The sequence below is a fragment of the Melampsora larici-populina genome, assembly GCF_000204055.1.
Source record: "Melampsora larici-populina 98AG31 unplaced genomic scaffold MELLAscaffold_4, whole genome shotgun sequence".
Lineage (NCBI taxonomy): Eukaryota > Fungi > Basidiomycota > Pucciniomycetes > Pucciniales > Melampsoraceae > Melampsora > Melampsora laricis-populina.
The window spans coordinates 602,823-623,079 of NW_006768768.1; the positions used below are offsets into that span (position 1 = coordinate 602,823).

At 42.2% G+C, this 20,257-nt stretch overlaps 2 protein-coding genes across 2 annotated transcripts; both read right to left on the minus strand.

Annotated features, from left to right (window-relative positions):
- Nucleotides 1-8,095: 8,095 nt before the first annotated feature.
- MELLADRAFT_92258 (uncharacterized protein) lies at nt 8,096-11,482 on the minus strand (the record flags this gene model as incomplete). Its single annotated transcript, XM_007405784.1, has 21 exons — nt 8,096-8,101; nt 8,215-8,260; nt 8,309-8,344; nt 8,387-8,683; nt 8,776-9,001; nt 9,088-9,128; nt 9,223-9,448; nt 9,522-9,588; nt 9,673-9,729; nt 9,773-9,809; nt 9,866-9,880; nt 9,964-10,162; nt 10,247-10,303; nt 10,392-10,448; nt 10,530-10,586; nt 10,673-10,729; nt 10,813-10,869; nt 10,952-11,008; nt 11,094-11,147; nt 11,234-11,290; nt 11,371-11,482. The coding sequence occupies 21 exons, from the start codon at nt 11,480-11,482 to the stop codon at nt 8,096-8,098; spliced, it is 1,818 nt and encodes a 605-aa protein (XP_007405846.1).
- A 5,340-nt stretch (nt 11,483-16,822) lies between these two features.
- MELLADRAFT_92259 (uncharacterized protein) lies at nt 16,823-19,724 on the minus strand (the record flags this gene model as incomplete). Its single annotated transcript, XM_007405783.1, has 11 exons — nt 16,823-16,837; nt 16,904-17,010; nt 17,074-17,093; nt 17,177-17,912; nt 17,980-18,200; nt 18,277-18,354; nt 18,422-18,561; nt 18,652-18,909; nt 19,011-19,109; nt 19,216-19,378; nt 19,480-19,724. The coding sequence occupies 11 exons, from the start codon at nt 19,722-19,724 to the stop codon at nt 16,823-16,825; spliced, it is 2,082 nt and encodes a 693-aa protein (XP_007405845.1).
- Between the last annotated feature and the right edge of the window lie 533 nt (nt 19,725-20,257).

A 20,257-nucleotide genomic window follows, 5' to 3' on the forward strand; every position in this document is an offset into this window, starting at 1 on the left:
CCCCAGCCGCTCAATGGCATCGCCAGAAGGAGATGTTCTTGGCCTACCTGCTCCAATACGACCACATTGAAGTCCACGAGTCGATGACACGTCACTTTAAGAACGTCCTCGACATCCAGTTTGAAAACAATGGGTGTTGGATGACGGCATTTCAATATGATATTGAAATGTGTCAGCCCTGAGCCCTGTGTACAGGACCACGGACTAACAAACACACATGTAAATATATGTAATACATATGTAATTATATGAAACTTGTCTAAAACCATAAGAATTACAACTCATGGCTCAGTTTCAAGAGTCACTTAAGTAACAAGACTTACTAGGACTTAACTAGTAATAGTAAACCTAACCCAAACCTAACCCAAACCTAACTCAAAGAAAAGCAAACCTAAGCGCCAACCACAAGTTGACGCCTAGATCTGGAATATATAAACTCCTCTTCTTCCCACTCTAGAAGAAAGACCAACTTATTATCATTCCACAATTCCACATCACAACTTACTTGATTCTTACCTCGAATATTGAGTATAGTGATTTTATTGTATTTGATCTTATAGTTCTACAACCTTCCTCAAGCCCTTGTAAGCTTTAAAGTGGTGGTTCTAAACTAGTGGGACTATATAGTTATAGAACCAAGCTTTAGAATTGCATAGGATACCTCCTGAGTTGAGTGTAAAGTATCCGGCGGAACCTTTGAGCAATCAGAGTGTAAAGTTCTGCAGGCTCTATCCCCAACAGAGCTCTTGAGTAAGCTCCTTTGAAGGATTACTCAGCCATCCCACTGGCTTTAAACCCTCTCCTTAGAGGTCAACTAACTGAAGTCTTTACTTGTGTGTACCAAGTAAAGACTTTGTTAATCTTTATTCCACCCGTACTTCACCTTTTTAGTGAAGAGTCAGCCATAAAGTAGCTGACCCCTCACAAAATGCAACAAATGTATATGAGCTTGAAAGTGAGGGAAGATATGGCAGATGTCAGTACAAGTACCTTCACAGCCAGCATATTTGGCTCGGAGCCAAAAATCCGAGGATTCCTCGGACTCTGACTCCGAGTTAACCCCCATCCAAGGATCCAATCTGAGGCAACGGCCAGGGCCAACATTTGCCTCAGAATTAGCCCTTGGGTGCCCTTTTCCTCGGGGGCGCCGTCCGAGGACTCCTCGGACGTTTGTCTCCAAGCCAAATATGCCGGTAGTGCTTGTGATAAGGAAGTACTACAGCTAACCTGTGTTGTCCATGGTGATCTTCTGTTCAGATCGGAACACGAAACTTGAAAATCAAGACTTGCGCCAAGAGGACCACACGGCAACGGGGCAATGAGGCCTTCTTAGATAACCCCTATACCTTCATAGGAAAGAAGAGGTTTATTGACCCAATCGATGGTTCTGATTGGGAAGGCCGCAACGTAACCTGGGATGCACCGTCCAAAGTAGAAGTGAAGAGCGACTGGAAGGACAGCAAAGGTAGCCAGTCAGCCCGCTCAACCCTGTGGGCAACGAATTACTACAAATCTCACCTGGCAGAATCCACCTCAGGGAGTACAGAACCACAGGGGCAAAAATTGATGCTCACAACTATGTGAGCGTTGAAATATTCCTGTTTTGTTCCCATTTGTTTCCCATTTGTTTCCAATTTGTTTCCCATTTGTTTCCCATTTGTTTCCCATTTGTTTCCCTTTTCTTTCTGTTTGTCAGCTGATTACGTGATCATCAGGAACTGAGCAGACAAACTAAGCCTTCCTCAGCATTTATTCCTGAGCAAAGAAGTCTGAGGAAGGGCTGATCCATCTGCTCAGCTGATCCTGAGCGGCATTCCCTGGTTCAGTAAGTTCCAAGGGATGCCACCAATGTATAGCTTAGGGGCTGAGCTGAACTGAGTATTCCCTTAGCTGAGTCTCTGAAGTATCCCCCAGACGGATCACAGAGCGCCAAGCTTGCCTCAAGCTTCATGGCTCCGGAATGAAGCCTGAGGCCTGTCTGCTTGTTCAACTGAGCTGCTCAGTTATTCCTCAGGGGCATCCCTGAGATCAGGAGGATCCGGAGGATTTCACTGATCATTGGATGAGGGGCTGCTCAGCTAGTCCTCAGGGGCATTCCTGGCCGGATCAGAAGGATCCAAAGGATGTCACTGAGTATTGGCTGAGGGGCTGCTCAGTTGATCTCAGCCACTCAGTGTGAAGAACTTTATCCGGGGATATCACTGAGGATTAGCTGAGCAATGAGCAGATGGGATGACGCTTTTATCAGGCTTCATTCCTTAGCAAGGAAGTCTCAGAAAAGTCCGGCCCATCAGTGATCCAGTCAGGGGATGCTACTGAGTATTTGCTGAGCAGCTCAAATGGGACGCCCCTGGGCAGGCTTCTTCACTGAAAAATGAAGCCTCAGGAAGGTATAGTTCATGTGCTCATCTTCATTTTGAACAAATTGCTGAGTATTCAGTGACTCGTGAGCTGATCCTGAGTACTCATTGGGAATCGGTTATTGCTCATCCAAGATGGAAATGAGCCTTCTCAATAAATGTCAAGCAGAATATGAGAACCACAGGATGATCACCTGAACACAAACAAGATTGTGAATTGAATCAATCTGAAAGAAAATGAATCTTTTTTGGAGAATTCCAAAAAGTCTACAACGCTCACATGTATGTGAGTATCTATTTTGGCCCCTGTGAACAGTCGTCGACGTCCTACAACCAAAGTCTGGTAACCAACAACGGAACCAGAATAGACGGAGCAACCAGAACAACAACAGAGGCGGTAGAGGAAAGTGGAGAGGCGGCTTTAATGGTGGTGGCAGTAGTTCTGGCCAGTCGGGACCGTCCTACCCCAATGCTATCGCAAGCCGTAGCGGGTGGGGAGGCCAAAGCAACAGAACGGGTGGAGAGGGGAATGTGGGTGCAGCTAACGGTACAACGACCGAGAAGTGAGTAGAAGAATTGTATCTGCAGATCCCACATACCCCCCCAAAACCGCCCTAAACTTGTCAGTGCTGGGAGGGAAAAACCCCCCCTGTTAGCAGTGGGATGAATGAAATGTTAAAAGGAAAAAGAGATCAGCACCCGAAACACTTAGCCTTGTCCCCTTCCCCCCCCTTCAAAGTCCTTTCCCGAGTCCAGAGTGAGAAGACAGAGAGGGTTTGGTCAGATACTGATGCGAGATGTGATCACAAACCTTGTAGTGAGCAGCAACCAAGGAGAGAGGGGACAGTTAGTCTCCCCAAAGCCCAGATCCCAAGACGGATAATACCACAGAGCCAACACATCCCACCAATTGAACCACGAAGAATGTGGCCAGCAAAGGCGCAGTGCAAGCTGAACATCCCGCTATGGGAAGAGTTGATGAGAAAACACGCCTTGCTGGAAGACTGGACCGACGTTCTAGAGAGCCTCAAGAATGGCTTTAATCAGGGCATCCCATCACACAGAATGCCTGGATACCCGAAATGGTATACACCGGAGAATCAGGAGTCAGCTCTGATAGTCCAAGATAAAATAGAGAAGACCTTCGCACAAAAGCTCAGGGAAGGCAAGATCTTCGGCCCTTTCAGTCACAAGCAAGTCTACCAACAATTTGGCTTCTTCAGATCAAGCCCCATGGGGAGTGTGGTCAATAACAATGGCAGCTTCAGGATGATTGACAACCTATCCTTTCCCCAAGATGACCTGGAAATCCCGTCAGTAAACTCCTTTGTGGACAAGAAGGGATATAAAACTACATGGGATGATTTTGAGAGGGTGGCAATCTTCTTACGGAGTAATGGAACACATTGGGAATTTGCCATCTTTGATTGGGAAAAAGCCTACCGGCAAATCCCAACCGACCCGTCACAATGGAGGTTTCTGACACTACTGGATTTCTATAATTGAGTATGGGTGGATACAAGGGTTGGCTTTGGAGGCTTAGCAGGCTGTGGTACCTTTGGTAGAGCGGTAGAGGTATGGAAAGAGGTAGTCATGAAGGAGCTCAATATCCCACGAATATTCCGCTGGGTGGACAACAACCTGATACTGAGGGAGAAAGGCTCAGACATCAGTATGCAATCAGTACTAAATTTAAGTCAGTGTATGGGAGTTAAGACCAACCATTCTAAGTTTTCAGACTTTGTGGACGAACAGAAGTATTTTGGATTTATATGGAATGAGGTGGAGAAGACGGTACATTTACCTCAGGAGAAAATACAAGCAAGGTTAGACCAGATAGAATTGCTCCTAGCAGGCGACCACTGGAACCTAGAAATGATCTAAAAATTTGTAGGGCAGCTGGGACACATACTCTACATCATCCCACACATGAATTGTTACATGAGGGTGTTATACTCCTGGAAGGAGACATGGAAGAAGAGGCAGGTGGTCAGGGAGATACCAGGAGGAGTCCGCAGAGGTCTAGAGGAAGGGCTGGACGTCCTGAAATTGTTTGAACACCATCGAATAATTCTGTCACCAGTTGCGGAAGACATAGCATGGGTGGGCAACGCATCCCCATCTTACGGGATTGGGGTGAGAATTGGTGAACTATGGGCAAAGTTCAGATTGAGACCAGGCTGGGAAATCGACAAGACGTGTCAGAACCCGAGGAAAATAGCCTGGATCGAGACAGTTGCGGTACAAATTGGCCTCCTGATGCTAATGAAACTCTTCCCTATGGAAGGCCGTTGTTTCATAGTCCTGACAGATAACACCACTACAGAAGGTGTGATAAGGAACAACCGCTCAAAGGACAAATCAGTAAATGAAGAGTGGAAAAACATCCAATGGATACTCACCTTGAAACACTGCTCTATCCACCAGAAACGGGTTGCTTCAGGAGACAACATCGCCGACGCCCTCTCTAGAGGAGACTCGACAGACGTCCACTGGTACAACAAAGTAGTAATTGGCCTGCCACCAGACCTAGAGAGAGTGTTACAGCAGGAATGCTGAACCAGTCCGAAGCGCAGAAACCAAGAAAGAAACCGGTTAGAGGATTGATCAATAGGATCCCACAGTTTGTCCAAAATGAAAACTTTGAACTCACCCCTCCAAACAATGCAGTGCAACGCCTAATGTTGCATGGTGGAAGCTGGGCTCCAGAAACCTTAATCCAGTACAATTCAGTGGTGTCAAAATTGATGAGATATGGAGATTCAATTGGAGCGCAAAGAAACCAGGTCCTTTCCCTTGGAGAGAGACACTTACTTAATTTCATCCAGTGGGCCTGTCCGAAAGTCAAAGGCGAGGAGCAAACAAACCAGGAAATCAAACCTTCAACGGTAGAATCCTACATCACAGGATTGCGCGCCTGGCATCTCTTTCACCACAAGACCTTCCCGAATGTAGACCAACGCGCAATCAACGCAGTCTTAAAAGCGGCAAAACTATTAGACGCTAAACAGACGAGTGGAGCGAGTAAGCCGACAAAGAACCCGGTTCTGATACCTCACTTGGCATTGTTGCTAAAGCAGATGAAGCAAGGATATGCAGTAATGGAAGTGGTGGTCACGGTTGCATTGGCAGCCTTTTGGGGAATGGTGCGCTTAGGAGAGTTGGTTCCGCTGCATCCTTCGAAGACAATAAGGAATGGCGATGTGACTATGACAGACGATAATCAGACTTGTTACCTAGCTATACGGGAAGCAAAAACCGCCAAACCAGGCAAAATTCAGTACCTCAGACTCACAAGGCATAAATCCCTTTTGGACCCAGTCGGAGCGGTTGAACGTCTGATGAGGAGACACCAAGCCAAAGGTGCATCAGAGGACAACCCGTTCTTCTCATACGTCAATCCAACTGGAGAGAGGTGTACGATGAGGAAACAAGGATATACAAGTTTGATGAATAAGGCGTGGAAAGAGGAAGGATTAGAAAGACTGAGTGGCCATTCATTCAGGGTCAGAGGTGCCTCTCTCTTATGGAACCAGAACGTGCCCCTGGAGCAGATCATAAAACGAGGCAGATGGAAATCTAGGGCCTACAAGAGGTACCTGAGGAAGTTCGACAATCAAACTATGAAGTCTACAGAGGAATGGCTACTCAAAACTCAAATAAAATAAAAGTCCTATGTGATTTAAGATTCAATTGAATTAAGCTTTAAAGTTCACCCTGCATGCGTCAAGCCACGCGTAGAAAGTCGTACATACACAGGATGTGAGTACGACCAAGAAGAACAGAGAAATTAAAAACTTCATGACTCAACAACAAGTCAGGAAGGACCTACATATAAAGGGAGGAGGCCTTAATGAGAAGAGAACTCGTGTGCCCCGGAGAGAACGGGTCCTAGAGAGCTCAGAGGCTCCCCGGAGCCCCCGAGTTTGGGTAGGCTGGGCCCGGTCTCTCAGGAGCCTAGAGTGTCCTGCTCAGCTCCGAGACCAGGTCAATACCGCTCTCTAGACCCGGCGAAGACCTACGGAAAGGTCCTTGCCGGGAGCCCGGTGGCGATCCTGGCCTAGGAGGCCCCCCCCACTCTACCCTCATCTCTAGGTAAAACTAGACCTGAGGTAGCGTAGGAGACCTTAGGTTCCTAGAGATCACCCGGCCTAAGGACATACGGAAACAACTTGTGAACTGAGATGGATTGTTCTTCCATCTTATAAGTAGTTCGGAAAGGAATCTAAGGAAAAGCTTCTTGAGAGAAGAGAAGAAAGCAAGATGCTCGAGGCTTAGAGGAGAAGTGAGTAGCTAAGGGGATTGGTTGCAAAATAAGGACAAGGTGCCACGGGATGGAAGAAAAATGATCCAACCGTAAGATTGCTGGTAAATGCTTGTGTAACAGGGCTAGATTGAAAACATCAGAAACAGTGTCTGCTAAACCTTGTTACAGAGTTTGGTGGATACTACCACAGAGCAGTCTTAATAAAGTATACTATACAAATCACTGATAGATGCTTGTGTAACAGGGCTAGATTCAAAAACATCAGAAACAGTGTTTGTCTAATCTCATTATAGAGTTTGGCAGAAACTACTGTTGAGACAGCAATCATACATATTATATTTAACTTAAAGTTACTTATAATTTATTATTCCACCAAAGCCCTAAATAGGAAGTGCTTGCACAAAGGTGTGAAAACAAAAAAAAGACATTTGAAAATGCAAATTTTCAAAAAAAAAACAGGGAAGATGAAAATATCTTAACATCACATGGCACCAAATTCTTCGACTAGATGGCCAAATACCCCAAGGTAAACTAGTCCCTTTTTGTTTCAACAAGTGCAGATAGTGTTGTATGCAATAAAAGCCTCAATACATTTCAAAAAAATTATTCATGGCGTGTTCACTTGAGCAATTTCTGAACGGAAATTGCATTCTGTGCAGCATGCAATTTCTGACCAGAAATTGCTCAAGTATCCATGCCCTTGGTGTAGAGCATTGGATATGATCATCATATCACAGTGCCCGTGAAGGGCGCCCCCGACGTCGGAGGCCCTCACCACAGGCACTGTGTATGCATTAGCATCATCTTCACGATCTATCAGATTCTGACAACAAGCAAGTATAAAGTTGACAAATCAAAAAAGAACCTTTGAACATTTCCGTGGGATTTGACAAAGAGTAAACATACAAGTTCGATAAGAGTATGAAAGAACACATCAAAAGTACAAGAGAAGTATTGAAACCAAACATCATGAAAATAGAAATCGTTATTTTTTAAATTTTAAAGTTTTCCAATTTTTATGTATTTTGATCGCTTCACAATCGTAACGGAATAAAAAAACAAAAGATACAAAAACACTTCGTTAATTCTGAAGCTAGACGTTCAACTTCGTTTTTCTAGGAGAAGATCTTGATCCACAACAAATCTCCTAATGGTCATAAGAATGAAAAAAACCAACGCAAACACAAACAATCCGTCTTGTAATATGAGTATAGTGTATTGAATAAAGGAATCCTAATCAATCAATCAATTTAATGAATCACAATAAAAACTCCTTGTTTTTGTTTTTCGCAAGTTTTTCTCCAAGTTTTTGGAGTTTTTTCGCCTCTCGTTTTTCGAAAGTGATTATACCTTGATGCGCCTTTTTATCATGTCTCACCATATCGCATGGAAACCGATACCTCTTTGCACAACCCACCACTGGACATTTGTCTTCAAGTAACAAGTAACACAGACAAACAAAAGTTGATTAAAACTTGATTTACTTCGGCAAAAAAAGCAGGTAAAAGAAATGAAATGATGAATATAAACACAAACAGATTGGTTCCGGTAGATGAATATGTTGATGCATTCATAAGTTCCACGGACCTGAAGCCATGTGCGAGCAACCCGGATGAGGGCAATGGCAAGGTCTCTTTTTTCTCGCAGCTTGTTTTCTAGGTCTGTTAGAATCAAAATTTACAAATTGGAGTCAAAACCTTGATATACAAAACCATGCCTATTCACAATCATCTCAGAGAGTTTGAATCTTTTCACTCACATCTTTTCGTTCGGAGGAGTAGGAGCTTTCATCATGCTGCCAGAGGCGATAGGAGCTTGTATCATCTCGCTTCCAGAAGCAAAAGTTTCATTAACAGCTTCTTCTGATGTTGCTGAATTCGTATTAGTATTCATGCAGCCGTGTAATGTATCATAGGCATCTAGTAGTCCAAAAGGTGAATTTATTTGCGCGAGCGGGACTTGTTGGGTATTTGAGAGACCTCCATTGGATAAAGAGCTCGCGGTGGGTTGGTTGTTGCTTGGTTTCGATTTCTTTACAGGAGGCTTTCTAGTTCTGCTTGGATCAAATTCAAATCATGTTAGAAAACCGAACTAGCAAATTTAATCCTATCAACGATTCGCTTGCATATCTTTTATATTTACACTCACCTTTTCTTCTTTGGAACGACAGGATCGTCAATTGCTTCGCTTCCCGAAGGAATAATCTGTGAGCACCTCTCCTCAATAGGTACGCCTGCAGTAATTGTATTGTAGGCTTCCAGCTGAGCCGGCGATTCGTAGACTTGCTGTGAGATCGTCAAATTTTGCTCTGGAAACGACACGCTTTCATTGTGATAGACTGTAGACGATTGAGGAAGAATATACCAGTCCGGTTCTTGACACAGGGCGGTTCGAATTCATAAGGCGTGAGTGACCACATCATATGTGAAAATTTCAAATTGCAGTTGATGATGCACTTACGAATACATTGAGCAGGCGTATTTACGGTTTCTCCTAGAGTTCTTTTGGAATAAGATATGTATGATGTTAAAAACTTGATTGCACAAACCTATTTGCATCGACAATCTTGGGGAAATACCAAGCCGTTTCACTTACGTATTGGGACCTTGAATTGATCCGTAGACAGATAGATCTTTTATGTCCAATTGAAGTGGTTGCGGCAACACCCCTTCCATTGGTAGCGTCGAGATTGAGTTGTAGCCAAACATTTCAAGTAATTGGTTGCATACTTGCTGTGGTTGCAGCTCATGATCTTGATTCAAATTCGGATGGAATTCCTGGTGCGGGTTAACCAAGGGCTGCCCTTTTATCAAGTTTGTTGCTGGAACAAGTTGGGCCAGGATCACAAAGCATAAATGAGTGATTCATCCATAGGAAAATCAGATCTTAATTACTATTGCTTACATTCTCCTGAATATACAATGCCATTATTGGACCACGAGGGTGGTTCGAAATTTGGTACTTAACACGTGTCATTTGAAACCATGAAGCGTAAATCAGTACTTCAATCTAAGAAAGACTCCATGAGATCAATGGTTTGCCCACATTGGTTCGAATATACAACTCCGGGATCGTAAGAAGGTTGAAGATGCGGATTTGGTGCTTATCACGGGTTGGTTTGAAATCATAAAGCGTGGATGAGTACACCATTCTTAGAACATTCTATCCTGATAAGTCCTTTGCTTACATTGTTTCGAATATGCAAATTCACGATGGTATGAAGAGGGTTGAACTTGACCATTCAATTTTGGTGCTTAAGACGGATTGTTAAAATCATGGAGTGTAAATCAGTACATCATTCTTAGAAATAGTCAATTGTAAGTAATCATTTCTTACATTGGTACGGATTTATGCCAGCATTGTACGAGGATAATTGAGCTGGTAGGTTTGGAGCTTAACACAGGTTGATTTGTGATCATAAATCGGACATTAGTACTCCAATTTAAGAAATATTGCATTTTATGAATGGTTTGCCTACATTGGTTCGAATATGCAAACCCGGGATGGTAAGAGGATTGAACACTTGGATTTGGTGCTGAAGATGGAGTGTTAGAATCATGGAGTGTAAATCAGTACATCATTCTTGTAAACATTCAATTGTAAGTAATTCTTTTCTTACATGGGTACGAGTTTATGCCAGCATCGTACGGGGAAAATGGAACATTCAGGTTTGGAGCTTAACCCGGTTTGTTAGAATCACAAGGTTTATATCAGCGTGTATATCATTGTCAACAAAAAACGTTTTTAATTGATCATTTGCTTACATAGTTGCGAATATGTGCTAGCACTACACAAAGGGGATGGAACATTCAGGTTTGGTGCTTAACAAGAGTTAAAATCATAGAGCGTATATCAGTACCTCATTCTTAGAAAAGTTCAATCATGATTGCTTATTTGCTTACATGGTTCCGAGTATGCGGTAGCACTATGCGAAGTAGGTTGACCAATTAGGTTCGGAGCTTAATAAGGGTCAAGTTTGGATCGTGAAGTATATATCAGTACATCATTATCACAAAGATTTAATTGCAATTAATTATTTTCTTACATTGGTACGAAAATATGCCAGAATTGCTCGGGTATAGCTGGACATTAGGGCTCGATGCTTAACACGGGTTGTCAAAGTTATGAAGTGTATATCAGTATAGGATTTTGGAAGGACTCCATTCGAATTGATTACTGTCTTACATTGCACCGGACATATGCTAGCATTGTATGAGGCAAGTGGAACACTTAGGTTTGGTGCTTAAACGGGTTGTTGAAATCATGAAGTGTACATTAGTCGATCATTCTAAAAAGGCTCAATTCTGATTGATTATCTTCTTACGTTGTGTCGAATATACAGCACCAGTCGTGAATGAGGAGGATATATCCAAGTTTGGTGCTTAAAACGGGTTGCGTGAAAAACATGAAGTGTATATCAGTGCATCATCCAAGAAAGTTTCAATTTTATTTAAACATCTACTTACTTGATCCCGAATGTATGCTCGTATTCAAGGGAGGCTGGGCAATCACGTTCGGAGCTTAACAAGGTTCAATTTTGAATGATGGAGTGTATATCAGCTAAACTTTCTTAAAAAGGTTCAAATCTAATTCATTATCTGCTTACATATCTCCGAAAATATTCTAGGATTGCAAAAAGATGGTCGAGCTACTAGGTTTGGCGCTTAAAACGGATTGGTTGAACATCACGGAGGGTAGATGATTAAAACAGGCTTGGAAAGATTTAATTGATCACTTGCTTACAGATGTTCCCTTGAACTGGATGTTCGAATTGAGAATACATGGCATCCAAGACCCGGGGGGGATCAGAGAGATACGCTCCATTGGAGTAAGGGAGGGCACATTCTTGATTCATTGGATCAGATATATAAGCAAGACTATGTGGATTGGGATGTTCCGATGCCAAACGAGCTTTGAAAGGATATAATTGAAAGTTGCAAGTCACGTTTTGTGGATATTTGAAGTTTAGGTTGTGATATTGTGATTTGGGAGAGAGCAAGATGGTTTGTGGAAATTTGCAAGGATCAAAGTGGTATTTTTATGGACGCTTACATAGAGACATGAGTGGCATCTTGTGTCTCTTGTCCCTCAGCTTTCTTTGCCCTCGTTGCTCACAAAGTGGTGGGATTTTCAGATTAGAGTATCACGGGCTCCTCATCTCTCCAAAGCTTCCAAATAAATTTCGTCAGCTAGGCTAGAAGACCTGTTTTGAATTTTCTGAAGTTAAGTATCCAAGGCGAGGTCAAACCTACTAGTACAATTTCGTTTTCAAGCACAGTGAAAGAACAAAACACCTAAGCCTTGAAGATATTTTTCTGTCATGGGTTGGTGAATCTTTAACGTGACATCAGCTAGACACGGATACATTTCTTAAACTTCTATGAAGTTGCAAATCCAATACGGGGTTGAAAATTCAAATATATTTAAGCGCATTGAAGAGAAAGGGCACCTAAGCCTCGAAAAGTGTTCTCCGTTGTGGGTTGGTGAAGATGTAACACATCATCTCTTTGAAATTTAAAAATGGATTTCATCTGCTATAAAACAAAACCATTTCAAAATTGAAGATTTAAGACGCGGTTAAAGCTACAAGTTTTTTTAAGCGCATCCGAAAGAGCCAAACACTCAAGCCTCAAAAATGTTTTCCGATCCGGGTGGTGGATCTTGAAGGTAACTTATCCATTTTCTCGTTTTTTTCGAACAGTCACTGGGCCGGTAATCTAGACAGACAACAGTCAACATTGTCCCAGGCCGCACAAAATGCAACCCATCATTTTTCGTGGTAAACTAAAGTGTACTCATCATGATTTGATAATCCACTTTGGCCTTGTTGACTTTTTGGGCTCATCTTTATCTGTCAAGAAGCTTACAAGACTATCAGCCGAGCTGAGTGCTTATTAAAGTACCTGTGCTCGAACTTGATGCAAGTTTAAGAGGGAATCTCAACCCGACCCGAACATTTCTGGCGACACTAAGGAATTTCGATATTTGTGGTAAACCGAAGTTTATCCATCCTTATATGATAACGCTCCCCTACAGAAATCTCTTAAGCTTTGAAATATTCTACCTCATCCATCGGAAAGTCCACAAGACTCTCAGCCAAACAGTTCATGATGATGATGGTGTTGTTTTTAAGCACTGCAGCTCGAAGGAGTAAGGTGAAACTCAGTAGGCGATCTGAACCCACCCCGGATATTACGGGTGAAGTTAAAGAGGTACATCATCAAGACTAAATAGTTGCAGAGAGCTACAATTCACACTCATCTCATGCTGATATGAAAGAACTCGTCAACGGGGCTCTCACCTTATTCAAATAAGATGAAAAGCAATCTGGATAGCAATCCAAAAAATACCCAAAGATGATGCATCCTCATTCCTTTCAATAGCTGAGATACACTCTAAGAGGTCAATATGGATTCAAAGAGCTAATCGACTTCAGCAGTCGAATAAGTGTTCGAACTGATCGCAGATATGCTTGTATCTGAAAAAAGTCATTGCATCAAAAGACAGATGATTCATCGCACAATCTTCATCATTCAATTCTTATTCAAGGTGTTCTTTGAAGGAATGAAACTCATTCTGTGCATCATCTTAAGGATTGGTACTTCGAGCTTCAAAATCAAGGAATCCAATCAACAAAATTTGTCGTGAAATTGATTGATCAAATCCCTTAGCTTTGATTCTAACAAGCTCTACTTGATCCGAGCAGATAGTTTCTCTGAGAGCACCAAAGCAATGCACCCTTCCGGTACAATTACGGTACTCAAAGCAACTATGTACGCGTACATATGTAGCTTTGAGTACCGCAAATACATAGTCGACTAGAAGCTACTCCTGAAAGATGACATGTAACTTACATGTCAACGCGCGAGATGAAGAAAGTTAGAGTTAGGCTCAGAGAAATACAGATAATTTTTCCTTACACTCAACTTTCTCAATCTCTTAGCTTAGCTGATCAGGAATGAGTCTCAACAACGAATCCCTATTCCCTGCCTCAGTCGATTCAAGTCAGCCCTCCCATCCGACCAAGATGGGACAGGTTCCAGAAATTATGAAATCAACAAACTATCCTTGGAGCAGGACACGGAATATCTCATCTCTCTTCGTTCAGTGAAACCAAACTCGATTTCACAAACCCAAGAAGAAAGGTTTGCGGACATCAAAAACGCTGGTTATCGAAACCAAATCGAGCTGGCTTACGCCGCACTTCCCTCCATAACTCTTGCCTCACCATGGGGCAAGGTAAGAAGGGTAAAAGGTTGGTATCAAATGATCACAGATCATCGAATTACCTACTCAAAAGGGATGATATGAGCAACGCGGTGTTTCATTCAAACGCTCTACTCTTTCAGAAAAAAACAACAAAGGAAGTTCCACCAGCGCACATACTTCCTGGGATCTTAAATGAAGAGTTGAGATATGTTGTCAGAAATTTTTATCGATCTTCCAATTTGCTGTGAATATTCATTTTTTCTGCAAGATCTGATTCAAAATACTTAAGACCTGATGGCATAAGATTACCAAAAATCTGTGGAATCTGAAGACAATCCTGACTCGCTTTTGGCAAAACAGACAGTCAATTTTTATCCAATGACTCCTCCAATTTAAGTTTGGGGCAAGCTCTTATAACATTTCTATCGATTTTCCTCGCCATGATAAAAACACTTTATCGGTTCAAGATCAAGTGAAAATACTTGAGACCTAATGGCATGAGATGATAGCAATTTTTCACAAAGCTGTATACAAGCTTGGAGTAAAACAATGACATAACCCAAGTTCCAAGATATGCTTTACATTTCTGACAAAGCTTTTATTGTGGGCATCAAATTTGGAAGCCCTGGATCCAGATACACGGGAAGTGGAGATCACCTCGAAGAGGTAGAAACTTCCAAGTTACCACCATTGTATCAATGTAGAGTGACACCAATCCGCGCAACAACCCTTTGATCTAGAATATAACCAGCGCAAAGCATATCAAAGTCACGATGAACGATGTTTAGTTCCCTTGCCTCGAGGCTAAACCTAATAATGCTAGACTTGTACACCCGATGGATGTATCGAGTGTTCTGTTTATCTGGGTCATCATACTGGTTCCATACCATGGATTACCAATCATCACAACTATCGCCGCGTTGTGATACGAGCGACAGCGATCACATCATGATGTTGACCTGGTACTATTGCTTGTCTCGCGCACATTTCTCTAAACATCATCACATACGCAATCCACTTCTTTCTACCATCTTCTCACTCAAACAAGCTTCAATGTGAGAGATAGTATGAGTAATAATTGACAATAGGTAACATAGGCCTTCAGCCCCTCTTCAGAAGTCAAACAATCTCAATGTGGCTTTGGTAAGTAACAGATGCGAACCAAGCGTGTTTTGCGTGTGTAGACGACCATCCAGCCCGCGTTTCACTGGAACTTTTCTTGTAATCGAGATACGTGAATCAAATGGAAGCCCGAATGACCTGCTGGATTCCACATAGTACGAAATGAGCAGGGTAGGTATGTAGTATAAACTGGTCAAGATCGATCAATCCCTAGCGGTCCTTCGTCTGAATCCGCGAACGTTATGTCATCAAGCTGAGGAGCGATACGAAAGAAAAACGACAACAGAGGGGACTTGGAGTAAACGGTCGATTCTGAAGATGCGCCTCTCTTCGGTTTCTGGTTCATATCTAATGCGGCCTGCTCTACGATATGCGGATATGGGGGCTTTTCATGATGACGTCATCCCCTGTCACCCCATGCTGTATTCACTATGGGTCGTGCACTGTTTACTACTACTTATGATCACACCCAGTTTACCTTGAAGAAAACCTGGATATTCGTCTTGATTCAGGCCATTGGAGATATTTTTGCAGCTCCAAAAATTTGGGACCATCAGTTTATCGTATCTTGTAAATATCACCGCTTCAGAATGAATTGGTACATTTCTGCTGTGATCCCACTACAACACCTTGTAGCCAGCTCAACGTGTTTCATTGCACAAATAAGCAAGAAATTCTTGTCAAGATTCTTGCATCAAGTGTGTTTACAGGGGTTGTGAACTCTGGTACAAAGAAATCAACTCAATTTTTTTTCTTGGCAGCCGGTCTGCATCTACAGCATTCTCAGAAAAGTTGTCAACTGATAGTAAGATTTTGTGATCCTCCAATTTTCAATTCTTGGTCTTTTCAGGTTGTTGTCCTTTCTTGCCTCAAAATTGATGACCAGGAAGCCTTATGATATTTTTCTTGAATTGACACATGCCCAATTCTCATGCAACCCATTTCAAGGATGCGCCTCAAGTTATCATATATCATTTTGAGATCAAGAAGAGTAATTTTTCATGAGACATCTAAGTGAATCCGCATTCATCCACTTCTGCTATATAAATGTAACCCCAAGAAGCAATACTATATAGGTTTTTCTGACTGGTTGACCTTAATCAGGATGTTAGAAATGCATTTGGCAAGGACTCAAAAAACCTGAGAACTATCTCAAAATTCTGACATTAAATCTTGACTATATCAGTTTCAAGTTTCCTATGATCAATGGTTCACACCAAACAGCGGCAACTTCATTGACTGAAAAGATCTCACTTGTATAACTAGGTCTAACTTCATACTCAAGCTCTGCTGATTCCATCTACCTTCATTGATTTGAGAATCCCATCATTAAAAACCGTCTTTATTTATTTTTTAAATAAACAGCTCTACATCTCAATCACTTTAAAGGGATGATCTAAAAGATCATAATCGAGACTGATCATCAAACTCAAGTGATTCTTTAGAATACCAAATGTATATGATAAAAAAGTCCAACTCAATTCTAATAAGCACAGAAAAAGCAAACTGAAAAAAAATAAAAAAATGTCATCAACGTCTCTTTCTTTCATGATCTGTTCCATTCTTTTAACAAACACATAAAGTACTCAAATCTCCGAGTCATTGAAACTCCTCTGTAACAAAAGAATAAAAAAACCAAATACTTTCTTCCCATCGACAGATGATACTTTCAAAGATAAATGATGATGATGATGTCTCTTTTTCTTTCGAAATCTTCTGTCTTTTTTTCTGTAATACCGCAAAATGATAAGAAAAAAAGACAATGGTGCAATATTATGAAATAGTGAAAAAATGAACGGGCACATGAATAAAGACTAATTACCATGATCAAACAAAACACTTAGAGAACCAAAATAAAATAAAATCACTCCTTGGGTACCTAAATTTGCCAGCATATGTTAATAATCATATGAAGCTGGTGAGATGATCAGAGAAAACTGTTTACCTCGGGCAACCCTGCTCCAGATCCAGTTGATGAACTTCTGGAATGACGACGCGCATCTGATGCATTCTGAGCGACAGCGTCTGCAAGGTCTTCCATCTCAGGATCAGCTGGATGCAGAAAAACCAAGTCAGTGTTTGTCTTTCTTCTGCCGGCAAGAGCAGCCCACTAACCTTGTCCTTCCATGGCCTCCCTGAATAATCAAGATGTACACCAATACATGGTCAGCAATCGGTATATATCTCGAGTATTGTGCTCACTACTGAAATTACGTACTTGATCATACTGATTGTATTTTCCAAGCTTCTTCTTCTGGTCGAAGGACTAGTCATCGTCGTACCCAAGCTGCCTCGTCTAGCATGGCCTCGTTTGAATTTAGGACTTCCTCCAGGTGTAGTAGGAGAGAATCCCAATCCATCTGCACCTCCAGACATAGTTGCTCGGTCAGGTGTATTAGGTAGAGCAGGACTAGCTGGATCACTCGATGAACCCTGATCACTGAACGGCATTCGACTTTCTCCACCAAGCGATCCAAGTGTACCACTACGAGATCGTGAGCGATGAGGCTCTCCAGCATCAGCAGCTCCTGGACTACGGGATTCGGCAAATTCTTCAAATCCTTCGACGTCTGCAGCATCAATCAATTCTGGAGGTAAGTGTTCGTTCTCGATATCTGATTTGCGAGCCTGATCAAATCCAGCTCTAAGGATGGTTTCTTTGATGCCTTCTGCACCATTCGCGAGTGCTCCATACGGTAATTTGCCCTGTCCTGTTGTCGATTTCAACTCTGACACTGCCTCCGCTTCCTCACGCAAGACTGCAAACACTCGTGACATCTTTCCAACCGCCATAATCTTATTCTTGATGGCCTGTCTCCGTTCGGCTGAGGCAGCTGCATCAGGTGAATCTGGATCGGACTGAGCCTCTTCAGTCACCAGGGGCATCTCATCTTCTTCCTCGTCCAATTCTTCCTTACTACATATGCCTAGGATGGCGATAAGCATATCCGTAACTGAAAGGATGAGACCAAAGTGGGTTTAGTATGACAGTCCAACATTCACATGAGCCAATGCACATACTCTTCTCTCCCACAAAGGGTAAACTCCAAGTGAAAACGTCCATAAAGTTCGGTAACCAATATGGATGTGGTGTGCAGTTGAACTGTCGAATGTTCATCACATTGTTTTCATATTTCAAAACCGCAGCCTTGTTGTTGTACACATCGAGGTAGTTTGGCGCCGAGAAAATAGTCATTACTGAAGGGAAACCAGTAGTTTTCGTTTTCTTGTACATACGATATCTATATAACCAAGAACGCACTAAATTAGCTTTGGTCAAAGAGCTGATGACAGGGGGTTGAGCATGTCAAGACTGACCCAGCGTCTTGGGCTTCATGGGCACGAATAATTGAGAGAAGTCCATTTCTTTCGAGGAACGCGCATGCTGCTTGATAACTGTGATAGGAGCTCCTTGTTTAAGAACATCGCTTTTACTCATTTATCTATTGCAGATTGCACACACCTGAAAAAGAAGGAACATCCTCGAACGTGATTGTGTACGAATCCATCCGCGGACTTTTCACTTCCAAAATCTTCTAAAGGATCAGCCCAGAGAATATCACACATCAAACCATGTGTAGGAGGTTCCCTGAAACGGTTAACCTGATGCGCGTGTTGATAGCCGCAAGAATAAAGAATGACGTCAGACGAGACCAAAAAGTTGATCAAGGGTACTACGTTCACATAACTGACCGATTTCAAATCATCCAAGGTCTGCAACTCGGGACTCAGACCACCATGAATGCACAAGAATTGCTTGTTCATGATTGCCGCCAACGGTAATGAACAGAAACTCTCCATGCAAGCATCATATACCCTCTCAGAATACTTGTGCTTGCATTCCAACTTGAAAGTGAAATAGTCGGTTAAATGCCGACACTCGTGATTACCACGTAAAAGGAACAAGGTGTCTGGATACCAAATCTTCAAAGCCCAGAGATACAACACGCACTATAATGAACAAAAAGATTCAAGGTGAGTTGAGTTTGCAAATTCAGGTGGGAGGTCTTCACTACTTCGATCTCAATCATCACAGCAGAAGATATTCTCACCTCAATCGAAAAGTAGCCACGATCGACATAATCACCCAGGAACAGGTACCGAGTTTCAGCTGGGTTTCCGCCCACTTCGAAGAGTTTCATAAGATCGAACTAATCTCATAGAGTAGTGATCGGAACAAGCAGGAGATGACGATAGCTACTTGTCAGGACCATCGTGTACCGCGCTGAAAATTGATCATTAGACCGAGAGACGTACGTATTGACCGTGTATGTCACCACAAACAGTGATCGGGGCTTCGACTTCAAGCAAGTTGGGCTCAGCTTTGAGAACCTCAGCTGCTGTGTTGAGAATAAAGAGGGCTTGCTCCTCTGTTAGTCGACCTTCACGATAAAAATGGTTTTTAAGAAAAGCTACATCGCTGTGAACCGAATAGAAAGGTGATCGGGTTTTGAGAAATAGGTCAGCAAGTGAAGATGAGATCTAGAATCAAAGAAAAGGTTTTGAAGGAGAAAAACTTACGGTTTTGATGGGTCAACTTGACTGAAGAACTCTTCATCGGTGGGTTTCTTGAAAGCAGGTGCTTGAACATCCTTAACTACCCTTTCTTGCGTACTGACAGTTGAACCATCGTCTTGCGTATGAACCGTGAAATCGATCTCAGGTACTGGTCCTTTCTCTCTGATAGATTTGATACCAGCTTCGTGTTGCTTGAGCTTAGCAGCTAAGACTTCAGAAGTACCTGATTCAGGCAGGGTAGTGGACATATCACGGGCAAAGCTGGTAAGGGGTGAAGGGGTAATCTTGAATGATTTGACAGGGATTAAGAAGAGATAAGATGACTTGGATTAAAGTGAGTATGTAGTGAAGATCGGATGGATGGGAGATAAAGGGGAGATAAAATGAATTGTAAAGATATGAACTTGAAACTCAGATCACTTAAAATCAAATCAAACCGAATGATTTATTTAGTTAGTTATCAATCATTTATAAGGTCGATTGAAATGATAAAGAAATTAAGTAAACACCTTGAACAAGTTATTCTTGATGTTCTTTGAATTGTTGATGAATGAGTCTTTTTTGTATTTTTAGTTCTTCAAACAAAGGCGTTGTGAGTCGAGTTGGTTTGACTTTAGCATTACGATTCAAGACCATGAATGAGGATGAATGACGACGAGATTGTAAAATTTAGTAGCTTAAGTCACAACCGACTTGAACAAATTGACTAAAATGGGTTTTACCATAACAAAAAATCAAAACTCTTCTCAAGTTTGGTCAATTTGTTGAAAGTTTAAAGTCA